This window comes from Delphinapterus leucas, chromosome 3 (assembly GCF_059928025.1).
Source record: "Delphinapterus leucas isolate spDelLeu-1000000601 "Yukka" chromosome 3, BTC_Dleu_Yukka2, whole genome shotgun sequence".
Lineage (NCBI taxonomy): Eukaryota > Metazoa > Chordata > Mammalia > Artiodactyla > Monodontidae > Delphinapterus > Delphinapterus leucas.
The window spans coordinates 156,347,663-156,359,797 of NC_143131.1; the positions used below are offsets into that span (position 1 = coordinate 156,347,663).

General features: G+C 40.4%; 1 protein-coding gene across 2 annotated transcripts in view; it reads left to right on the forward strand.

Moving 5' to 3' along the window:
• Window positions 1-12,135, forward strand: part of LOC149749845 (SUMO-interacting motif-containing protein 1-like) — a 103,487-nt gene that overhangs the window by 48,457 nt on the left and 42,895 nt on the right. Inside the window, exons 2-4 of one of the 2 annotated variants that reach the window (XM_089909690.1) lie at window positions 4,277-5,776; window positions 9,408-9,640; window positions 10,408-10,477. In XM_089909690.1, coding sequence (XP_089765816.1) covers window positions 4,277-5,776; window positions 9,408-9,640; window positions 10,408-10,477 — 1,803 coding nt within the window. The remainder of the gene's footprint in view (window positions 1-4,276; window positions 5,777-9,407; window positions 9,641-10,407; window positions 10,478-12,135) is intronic. The other variant, XM_089909691.1, reaches the window with a different exon arrangement.

Genomic DNA, 12,135 nt, shown 5'->3' on the forward strand with positions numbered 1-12,135 from the left:
CCTGGCAGGTGAGCAGACAAGCCTCTCAGGCTGGTGAGTGCTGGTCGGCAGTGATCCTCCGTGCGGAAATCTCTCCACTTTGCCCTCTGCACCCCTGTTGCTGCGCTCTCCTCTGGCTCCGAAGCTCCCCCACCCACCCACCCCCCATCTCCACCAGTGAGGGGGCTTCCTAGTGTGTGGAAACTTTTCCTCCTTCACAGCTCCCTCCCAGAGGTGCAGGTCCCATCCCTATTCTTTTGTCTCTGTTTTTTCTTTTTTCTTTTGCCCTACCCAGGTACGTGGGGAGTTTCTTGCCTCTTGGGAGGTCTGAGGTTTTCTGCTAGCGTTCAGTAGGTGTTCTGTATGAGTTGTTCCACATGTAGATGTATTTCTGATGTATTTATGGGGAGGAAGATGAGCTCCACATCTTACTCCTCCGCCATCTTGAAGGTCTCTCCCCTGGACACTTTAATACACTTCTGTCAGTACTTGATAGCACAACTGCATCCCCTCAAAGGTGAAGAAAATCAAAGATCCAAAAGCTACTACTATCAGCAACCATGACCTAATTGACATTTATATCCAACAACTGCAGAATGCACATTTTTTTCAAGTGTACAAGGAACATTCAACAAGTAGGCCATGTGTTAGGACATAAAATAAGTCTCAGTGTATTTCAAAAGATTGAAATCTTACAGGGTTTATTTTCTGACTATGGTGAAGGTAAGCTTGAACTACATGATAATAAAGTGACTGTGTATTAAAAATTGTGGGATGGGGCTTCTCTGGTGGCGCAGTGGTTGAGAGTCCGCCTGCCGATGCAGGGGACACGGGTTCGTGCCCCGGTCCGGGAAGATCCCACATACCGCGGAGCGACTGGGCCCGTGAGCCATGGCTGCTGAGCCTGCACGTCCGGAGCCTGTGCTCTGCAACGGGAGAGGCCACAACAGTGAGAGACTTGCGTACCGCAAAAAAAAAAAAAAAAAATGTGGGATGAAGCTAAAGCAGTACTTACAGGGAAATTTTTAGCTTTAAATGCTGATGTTAGAAAAGAAAGATTTTGAAAATCAAGGTATCAGCTTCCACATTAAGAAGCTAGAAAAAGAAGGGCAAATTAAATCCACAGTAAATAGAAGGAAGGAAATAATAATGACAACAATAGAAATAAAGGGAATGGATGAAAAATCTGGTCCTTTGGAAAGATCAGTCAAATTGATAAACTTCTAGCTAGGCTGATCAGGGGAGAAAATGCAAAGGATACAAATTACCAATACTGGGAATAAAAAAAGAAAATTGAGGATAAATCTATACAGAGTATAGAATTAAAAAGATAATAAAGGACTGTTGTGAACAACTTTATGCTAATAATTTTAATAACAAAATCCATAAGTCACAGAACTAACACAAGAAGTAGAAAATGTAAATAGCCTAAATAGTCTACTAAATTTTAACTACAAAGCAAATTTCAGGCCCAGATAGCTTCACTGGTGATTTCTATAAACATTGAAGAAAGATATGGTACCAATCCAACACAACCTAAATAGAGGGGGTGGGAATAGCTCCCAATCATTTTATGAGGCCAATTTTATTCTGATAGCAAAACCAGTAAAAGAAATTACAAGAATAGAAAACTATAAACTAATATCCCTCATAAATATGCAAAAATTCTTAATAAAATATTGATATATTAAAACAATATAGAAAAAAAATAATACATAATAACCAGTGGAGTTTTCCGTAGGATTAATTTAACATTAGAAAATCAGTTAATATAATTTTTGATATTAATAGTACAAAGGAAAATCATAAAATATCTCAACAGGTGCATAAAAATCATTTGACTAAATTTAACAACCATTTCCAATTAAAACTCTCAGAAAACGGGACTTCCCTGGTGGTCCAGTGGGTAAAACTCCATGCTCCCAATGCAGGGGGCCCGGGTTCGATCCCTGGTCAGGGAACTAGATCCCACATGCATGCTGCAACTAAGAAGCCACAACTAAACATGCCACAACAAAGATCCTGTGTGTTGCAACTAAGACCCAGTGCAGCCTAAATAAATAAATTTTTTTAAACTCTGAGAAAACAATGAGAAGAAGGGAACTTTCTCAACATGATATGGGGCATCTATGAAGGCAACACAGCTAACATTATACTTAATGATGAAAGTCTCAGATGTCTGCTTTCAGCACTTCTGCTGAGAATTATACTAGATGCCTTAGCCACTGCAATAGTTAAGAAAAAGAAATAAAAGGCATGCAGATTGAAAAGGAAGAAGTAAAACTCTATTTGCAGACATGATTTCTTATATGGAAAACACTAAGGAATCTACAAAAAAAGTTACCTGAACTATTAAGTGAACTTAGCAAGGTCAGAGGATACAGGGATAATATACATACATAAATCAACAGCATTTCTATATACTAGCAATGAATAATTGGAAAATGACAAAAAGTTATTTCCATTTTCAATATCATTTAAAAACATCAAATTCTTTGGGATAAACCTTTTTGGTTTGTACAGATGAATTGGGGATATAAGGGAGAAAACTAATAATTTAACTTGGGACAAGAAGTGATCTGGAAGAATTTTCGCACACAGTGATATCTGTGCTGAGTCTTGAAAGACAAGAAACTTCCAAACAATCAAAGGGATAATAATCACTCCAGACAAAAGAAAGAACATAAGCAAACATAAAGATAGAAATACTTGAGAAAGCATGGCACATTTGGGGATCTGAAGTAGTTCTGTGTGATTTGCGCACACGAGGAGGAGAGTAATCACGAAGAGGCTGAATTATGAAGGGCTTTATGAGTCTTTACTAAAGCATTTGCCCTTTATCCTGTAGCTCATATGGTGGGTTTTAAGTGAGAGAGACATGGTAATGTTGCACTTTAGGAGTTGGTGATGGAATAGGAGTTGAATTCAGACCTTTGCAGCTATTTATGTTGAGTTCAGCTAGCAGTAGAGAGGCAGCGATACTATATGGCTGCTTCTTAGGAATGAGGCATTAGGTTTCACCAAGCAATCCCTATTCCAAGATGAGATGCATGCCAGCTTCTCACTTGACCCACCCAGGATCCTGTGTCCTGCTTTGGTGCCGTTGACAGTGGTGACCATCACATCTATTAAAAGAAATAGCACGGTAGCTGTAGTAGCAGCAAGAGCATTGCTAGCCCAGCAATTAGTACCCGACATAGCAGTGGCAATGGTACCCAACCAAGTGAGGAGACACCTGGAAGGCAGAGCAATATTTTTCCTGGCTCATGACACAGAGGTTCTTTACAGTACCTCTGGCTGGCATCATCAGGCTTTGTGAACTGCCTAATCATCAAGGAATGGGGGTGAATATAGGAGGTTTTTTGTAATTAGTTTAGGCTCACACTTAGAATGGTTAGTTTTATAACCCTTAGTGTATTATTCTCCATATCTGACTATAGGCTGACTATACATTGAATGAAGTTGTACATTCCTAGGCCCTAACAGGGAAAGAAGGAAACAGGCCTGGGTTTGAATGTCTGTCTCTGCTACATAACTGTATAATCCATAGGTAAATAACCTAACCCCTCTGAACTCTAGTTTCCCCATCTGTATAATGGAGATGATAATGCCTTCCTGACAGGGCCATTGTGAAAATTAAAGATGTGTGAAAGCACTCAACACATTCTTAGCACAAAGTAGATTCTCATACTTCTCATGTTTCCCTTCTTTAGCTTCTGTTGTAGGTTATCCTGTGTATTTGCTTTTCCAAACAAAGTTTGCTTTTTACTTTGACTTAAGGTTGAAATCTTCTCTACTACTCCCCTGTTCACCTTGGATCATAATACATTTCCCCCTGTGTCCTCTGTTATGTGCTTGTGGCATTTGGATAATTTAAGAAGGTATAGAAATTGGCAGCTTTGACAGAGGAAAATTTTGGCCAAAAGAAATAAACTAACACTTATGTTATATAAGATATATAGGGGCTTCCCTGGTGGCGCTGTGGTTGAGAGTCCACCTGCTGATGCAGGGGACACGGGTTCATGCCCCAGTCCGGGAAGATCCCACATGCCGCGGAGCGGCTGGGCCCGTGAGCCATGGCCGCTGAGCCTGCGCGTCCAGAGCCTGTGCTCTGCAACAGGAGAGGCCACAACAGTGAGAAGCCCGCGTACGGCAAAAAAAAAAAAAAAAAGATATATAAATTGTCAGTGAAGTGAAAAAGTGAAATAGTTTTATCCTTAAAAGCTAAGCTTTAAGTCCTCTTAGATAAAGCTAAGACCCCTACTTGACCTCTTATCTTCTCACAATCCTTCAACAGGACTTCATTGACTTAACTAGAGAAACCAGACCAAGGGCAAAGGATCGCAATGGACTCTGTGTGATTGACCTAACAGGATCTGAGGAAGAAAATAGACCTATTGCCACTCTTGACTTGACTCTAGAACCCGTTGCTCCTTCCCAGAAAGAGCCAGCCAGTCTTCAAGCATGTGCCAGCCTCTCCAGCAAAGAGGTGATGGAAGGGCGGGTAGACAGAAGCTCTCGGCCTGCAGCACGGAGAATCATTAACAGTGATCCTGTGGATTTGGACCTTTTGGAAGAAACTGCATTTGAAGGTCCCCAGCCCCCTATGTCCATCAGTGGGGACTCTGTTTATCCAGGAGAGCCGAATTGTAGCTCAACCATATTCAAAGGTGACCTCGGCTTCTTGGCAAGCCTACAGCTATCTTCAGATATTCACTCCCTCCCTGCAACAAGCAATAATGGTAGCCGTAGCAATCAAAGGGCACCCTTGCCATGCCCACAGCAAGATGTGCCTTGCCCTCCACAAGCCTTGCCATGCCCACTGAGAGCCTTGCCATGCCCACTGCAAGCCTCACCATGTCCACCACGAGCCTCCTCATGCCCACCGCGAGCCTTGTCATGCCCATCACAAACCATGCAGTGCCAACTACAAACTTTGCCTCACCCACCTCAAGAAGGGCCATGCCCTCCTCAAGATGTGCCATGCCCTCAGAATGTGCCATGTGCTCAGCAGAATATGCCAAGTCCACCTCAAGACTCATCATGGCAACTTCAACACTCACAAAGCCCACCTCAAGACTCACTGGGCCTACTTCAAGATGTACCAGGCCCACCTCAAAACATAACGTATCCACAAGATGTGGCACACCTGCAAGACATGCCACAGTCACCAGGAGATATGCTACAATCATCAGGAGACATGCCACAATCACCAGGAGACATGCCCCAGTCAGCAAGAGATGTGCCACAGTCACCAGCTGATGTCCTACAGTCACCAGCAGATGTGTCACAGTCACCAGCCAATGTACCACAGTCACCAAGAGACATGCCACCGTCACCAGGAAGTGTACCACATTCACCTGGAGAAGTCCCACACTTATCAGGAGATGTGCTACATTCACCTGGGGACATGTCGTGCTTGCCAGAAGACATGCCACACACACTTAGAGACTTGCCTCATTTACCAAAACTCAGGCCTGACTCTCCACAAAATGATGTACAGAACCATGACACCCCTATGGATGTCTCAGCTCCATCCTCTCCAAGCTGCTCTCCCAGCCCACAGTCTGAAACTTCCTTAGAGAAAGTTCCTTGGCTCTCTGTCACAGAAACTCCAGCCAGAAAAGAGATATCACTGTCAGAGCCTGTCAACCCCAGATCTGCCCAGGTGCAAGCACGAACACCACAAGGTGGGTTGTGCAACAGACCATGCCTGCATAGACTGAAGTACTTCTTACGACCTCCGGTGCATCACCTCTTCTTCCAGACACTAATACCAGATAAAGACACAAGAGAGGTGAGCTAACATGTCTTCCCCTAGGGATCAGGTGTCCTTTGTATAGGCCTAGCATGACGTTAGTATGCTACAAGGAGTCCATGCATGAGAGGACAGGCCCAGCTGAGTTAAGACATTTTTATCTTTCTCCCACTGTGGAACCATTCAGTGTAGAATCAGATCTGGGTTCAAATTCAGCCCCACACTTAAAATCTGGCACTGAAGAAGTCACTTCACCTATCTATAAAATGGAGATAAGAACATACTTCACAGTATCATTAAAGGAGATAATATGTAAAGTGCCTGTTGGAGTGTCTGGCTCATCATAGGCCTTCATCAAATACTTCTCCATTCCTCTGCCTTTCCTTCCTCAATTCCTGATGCCCTCATTACAGCTTCCATATTACAGAGATAATAATACTCATGACACTTTGGTACCTTCAAAATTGTTACTCTCTAACTTGGGGGGAGGAAATTCAACTTTAAGATTTTTTTTATTGAAGTTGATTCACAATATTGTTTTAGTTTCAGGTATACAGCAAAGTGATTCAGTTATATATTTGTTCAGATTATTTTCCATTACACATCATTACAAGATACAGAATATTGTTCCTTGTGCTAGACAATAGATCCTTGTTGCTGATCTGTTTTATGTATAGCAGTTTGTGTCTGTTAATCCCATACTTCTAACTTGTCCTTCCCCACCTCCCTTTCTCCTTTGGTACCCATAAGTTTGTTTTCTATATCTGCAAGTCTGTTTCTGTTTTGTAGATAGATTCATTGGTATTATTTTTTTGGATTCCACATATAAGTGATATTATATAATATCTGTCTTTCTCTGTCTGACTTACTTCACTTAGTATGATATTCTCTAGGTCCATCCATGTTGCTGCAAATGGCATTATTTCATTCTTTTTTATGGCCGAGTAATATTCCACTGTGTGTGTGTTTGTGTGTGTGTGTACCATATCTTCTTAAACCAATCATCTGTTGATGGGCACTTGGGTTGTTTCCATGTCTTGGCTATTGTACATAGTGCTACTGTGAACATTGGAGTGCCTGTATCTTTTTAAATTAGAGTTTTCGTCTTTTTCCAGATATATGCCCAGGAGTGGGATTGCTGGACATATAGTAGCTCTATTTTCAGTTTTTTGAGGAACCTCCATACTGTTTTCCATAGTGGCAGCACCAGTTTACATTCCTACCAACAGTGTAGGAGGGTTCCCTTTTCTCAACACCCTCTCCAGCTCAATTTTAAGACTTTAATGGGAATGCTACTTCCCATTAGTCTTCATCGATCTGTAAGAACTAAACTAGATGTGTAAGAAAAAAAAAAATTGTGGCTAAGTCCCATAACATGAAGCTTTTTTTCATTATACCTAACCACATTCCCAACGTTAAGAAGACTGGCTTGAAGTTGTTCAAGAATTCAAAAGGTGCTTCTCCTGTTGGAGCAATCCGTAATCCAGCTTAGTGGGTGTCAGGCATTCACATTGATTTGCCCTTAGAGAGTGAATTTTTTTTTCTCGTTTTAATTGTTCTACCTTCTAGTAGGCTTTATGTCTCCTCCTTCTGAATGACTTTGCCCAACACTAGCTTGTTCTCTTTTTTCCTATGAGTTTGCCTCTGATTGGCGATACATCATTCCATTATTGAGCACCTGGAGGACTTGAGAAAGTTTTTTACCTAGTCAAGGCTGTAGTGCTTTGTAGGTGCTACACAACCAAAGAAGCCATCAGTAGATACAGGTCCACCTTATGTGTACACATAGCTCAGATTACAAGGTGGCAATTAGGCTACACAGAGTGGCTTTTTCTTCATCCTTATTTCTTAACTTCTCAAAGAATCTCAGCCATCTAGAATACATCTGTAAATATTTTCTGTCTCTTTTGATTACTTTTGGGCTTTTTATAAGTAGTTCTTCACTAAGTCATTCTCCCCCCAGAACTTGTTTTTAGTGTGATGCACTTTATTTTCTATTCTGTTCTAATTCATTGGGGGTTTTGGTCAGTACATTATTTTTTTATTGAAGTATAGTTGATTTACAGTATTATATTAGTAATGGGCAAAGGATTTGAATAGACATTTCTCAAAAGATTTTCTGTATCGTTAGTCATTAGGGAACTGCAAATCAGAATCACAATGGGATACCACCTTGTATCGACTAGGATGGCTATAATAATACTTATTATAGCCATTTATAGCCAATAAATATAATATATTTATTATATTAAATATATATTTAATACTATATAACTATATTATTAAAATATAGTTGATTTACAATATTATGTTAGTTTCAGGTATACAACAAAGTGATTCCGTTATTTTTTTCAGGATAGGTTTTTACAGGATATTGAATATAATTCCCTGTGCTATACAGTAAATTCTTCCAAGAACTTCTTAGCCAGTGTCCATGCTGCCGCTAACCAGACATTAGCCTTAACTCCTCTGAGTTATCAGTGAGATCAGGGGTTACCCTCAGGTGTCCTGAGACATAAGAAAGCTAACTGCCCTCTCCCCAGAAGGGCAATTCCAGCCATCACTGTTTTTCTGTTATACATAAACTATCAAACTTTGTTTGGCTTATGTTTTAAAATTAATACTTATTCTCAGATTTTAAAAATAATGCTTGCTTAAGAAATAATCACCCATGATGCTATCAGTCAGCATTTATTAATGTTAATAATTGGGTGTATTTCCTTCCTGGTTGCCTTTTTATGTGTAGACACTTTAAATTTTTTAATAATTGGGGGTTTTAACAATAATATATTTATTATTGTTGGTTTTATTGTTTATAGAGAGTTTGAGTTTAGATGGTAGCTATGGAGTTATACCGCTGTATGAAACCAGCTTCTGCCATCTATTGCATGACAAATTCTCACTCTAAATCTCAGTTTCCTTATCTATAAAATAGGAATAATAATAACATGTATTTCTTACAGTTGTTGAGAGAATTAAGTGAGGATAAGTTGAATGTTAAAACTTATTATTATAATTATTGTTGTTATTGTATCAGACTTTTTAATGTTTGTTTTTCTTCTGATGATGTGTCTATTACAGAAAAATTGAAAACTACAAAAGAACATATAGAGGAAAAATCATCCATCATTTCACCACCCAGATAATAGAAAACCACTTTTCATACATTCTCTTTCATTCTTTATATACATACTGTTTGGGGGTTGGTGGGGGGGGCGGTGAAGCAACTTAATATTTACTGTTGACTCAAAAAAAATCAACAAAATGGAATTCTTCTTCTAACAATAAAAGATATTTTAAGCATCTTTATTCATCTCTTTGTTTCAGTATCTGATATAGTATCATAGCTACCCCTAAATATCTTATCACCCTTATTCCAAAATCAACTTAGGCTAGCTCTTAAATCTTTTGTACTTTCCTTTCTAATGCTATATTTTAACACAGATGAAATCATGTTACATGTAGAACTTTGTATTCTTATTTGTTAACTTAATATAAGCATTTTACCATGTCATTAGAAGTTTTTTAGATAAGGCTTTCCAGTCTCAATTTTTTAAATTATGAATATTTAAAATGCATGGAAAACTTCCCTGTCTTCAACTTGTTCCAGAACCTCTAGCTTTTATGTCTATAGAAACCCATCCTAATTTATTTCTTTTTATCTCTGCAGAACAAGGGTCAAAAATTAGAACCTATCCCTCATCGAAGACTAAGGATGGTAGCAAACACCATTGAAGAAAACTTTCCCCTGGGGACTGTGCAGTTTTTGATGGACTTTGTGTCACCCCAGCATTACCCACCCAGGGAAATTGTGGCTCACATCATCCAGAAAATCCTGCTCAGTGGCTCTGAGACTGTGGATGTTCTAAAGGAGGCCTACATGCTTCTCATGAAAATTCAACAGTATGAACCTTAGCTTTTGGCAAATCTTCTGGGGAACCTGGACTCAGGGCACAACTTTCTCTTGCCTAAGATTTATTCATCTAACCATTAGAGAGGGTGACTTAGTATATTAGTATTATTTGTATTGCAAGTGACAGGAAACTCAATCCAAACTGGCTTTAACAGCTGGTAAAAGAGAATTTAATGACTCGTGTTACTAGAAACCTAGGAATAAGATGTGACTTAATTCAGTTCAGAAATGGTTACCAGGATCCATTTTTCAGCTCTGCGTTGCTGTTTCTAGGCTTCACATGGTAACCTTCTCAGCCTCTAGCTTTTACAACATTCTTAGTACAAGAGAGGGTCCACTTCCTTTATAATCACACAGAGTTCTGAAATTGAGTCTTATAGGTTTTAATTGGCATAACATAAGACCTGAGTCCATCTTTGAGCCAATCATTGTGAACTGAGGAATAGAATATCAAGATTGACATGCTTCACAGACTTCATCCCAGGGTCCTAGTGGGTAAAGCCAGTGGGCTAAGAATAATAAAGAGTTGATTTCTTCAAGGCAAAATTGGGGTACTAATGCTTCCCAAAAGACAGGTGGATACTGGGTAGCCAAAGAAAATGAACTTCCACTACCCTCAGATGACATGGTATTGTATCAAAGGGTGGGCAAGAGCACTGAGGATAAGAGGAGGCTTCTTGCTTCTATCATCTTCGAGATCCCATCCCTTCTTCCACTAAACTCTCCAGAATTCTGATTGATGTCACTTTACTTTCAGGCTACATCCAGCTAATGCCAAGACGGTGGAGTGGGACTGGAAGCTGCTCACTTATGTCATGGAGGAAGAGGTAACATAGCAATTGCAAGCAAAAATCTTTTGCAGAGGAGGTTTTTTGTTTGTTTTTTTTTTTGCGGTATGCGGGCCTCTCACTGTTGTGGCCTCTCCCGTTGCGGAGCACAGGCTCCGGACGCGCAGGCTCAGTGGCCATGGCTCACGGGCCCAGCCACTCCACGGCATGTGGGATCTTCCCAGACCGGGGCACGAACCCGTGTCCCCTGCATCGGCAGGCGGACTCTCAACCACTGCGCCACCAGGGAAGCCCCGCAGAGGAAGTTTTAACTAGAAATAAAAGTGACTGTAAATCTGGTAGTAACGTCTTTGCCATTATTCCTTTCTTTTACTCCCCCCAATCCCGACCAAAACATTCCTATTGAAATGGTATGTGCTGTCTTCCAATTCAAGATTGAATACGTTCACTTATCCCTCTCCTTTTTCAGATTCCATTTAAAATAACAGTAAATGAATAGAGAAATGTATAAACCTATGGCACTGAAAATAAGGGGAAAGACAATAGATTTGAATGAAGATTGGAAGAGCTAAAGGAAATATAAGAGTGATGACTGATGAAGCTAGGCTGAGAAAGCTACAGGCTAGAATACATGAGGAAGGGCTGTAGCCAAAGAGGGAGGAAATCTGCCCTTTAGAGCAGAGAATTTTTGGACTCAGAAACACAGTATATAAGAAGGTTGAAGTAGGATATGAGCTGTAAGTCTGTTGAAAGCTTGTAGATGGAACTGATAATCTCTCTATTTTTGAGTACAGAAAGCTCAGTTGCCAGGTTACCTACCTTTCAGGCAAAAAATCAGAGGATTCATTGTCTAAAAGAAATCGAATGAACCATCTGTCATAAATGAAGGCAGCTAGTGTAGAGTTGGTGCTCCAGAAAAAAAGTCTGCATTCTGACCTTTAGGGATCCCTAAACTTAATTGCCAGCTTTCTGTCTGCTAACCCAAAAGCACTTGGATGGAACAAATTATTGTCAACTTAGAACTCTATACTCAGCCAAACTATTAGTCAACTGTGAGGGTAGAATAAAGACATTTCCAGACATGTACAAACTTGACAAAATATCCACACACCCCATTTCATAGGTTACTTGAAGATATGCATACAAAGAATAGGGGAACAATCAAAAAAGGGGGAGACACAGGATCCAGTATCACTAGATCTAATCCAGAAGAGTAAGGAAGAGAAGTCCTGAGATTACTGCAAATAGTAGACCTAGAGGGCAATCACTCCAGATTGGAGCAAAAAAATACAGGGCTTTAAGGAAGCATGATCTGGGAAACACCACCAAGAGGGCAGACAAGGAAGCTCCAGGCTCTTATTCCCCAATGGAGATACCAAGTTAACAACAATATATGGACCAGAATACCTTTGTGAAAACTCTAGAGACCAGTTGAGAAGTTGTAGTACTCAGGCCAACCAATGCATAACCAAGAAGGTACTCCATTGAAAGGAGTAGGAAAGTTTGTGGTGTTTTGTGTGTCCATACCCCTCCCTCTACCTAGCATAGCACAGTGCAACTAGGAGGAAATCTCCCATACCTTGGCTCCTCCCTTGGGATGGAAACAGAAGAGTGGACGTTGAGTCCAGTGTTCTGGCTTGTTAGGAGGATAGTTTCTGTCTTACCTGACTCAGAGCACTGTTGAGAACAGTGGCTTA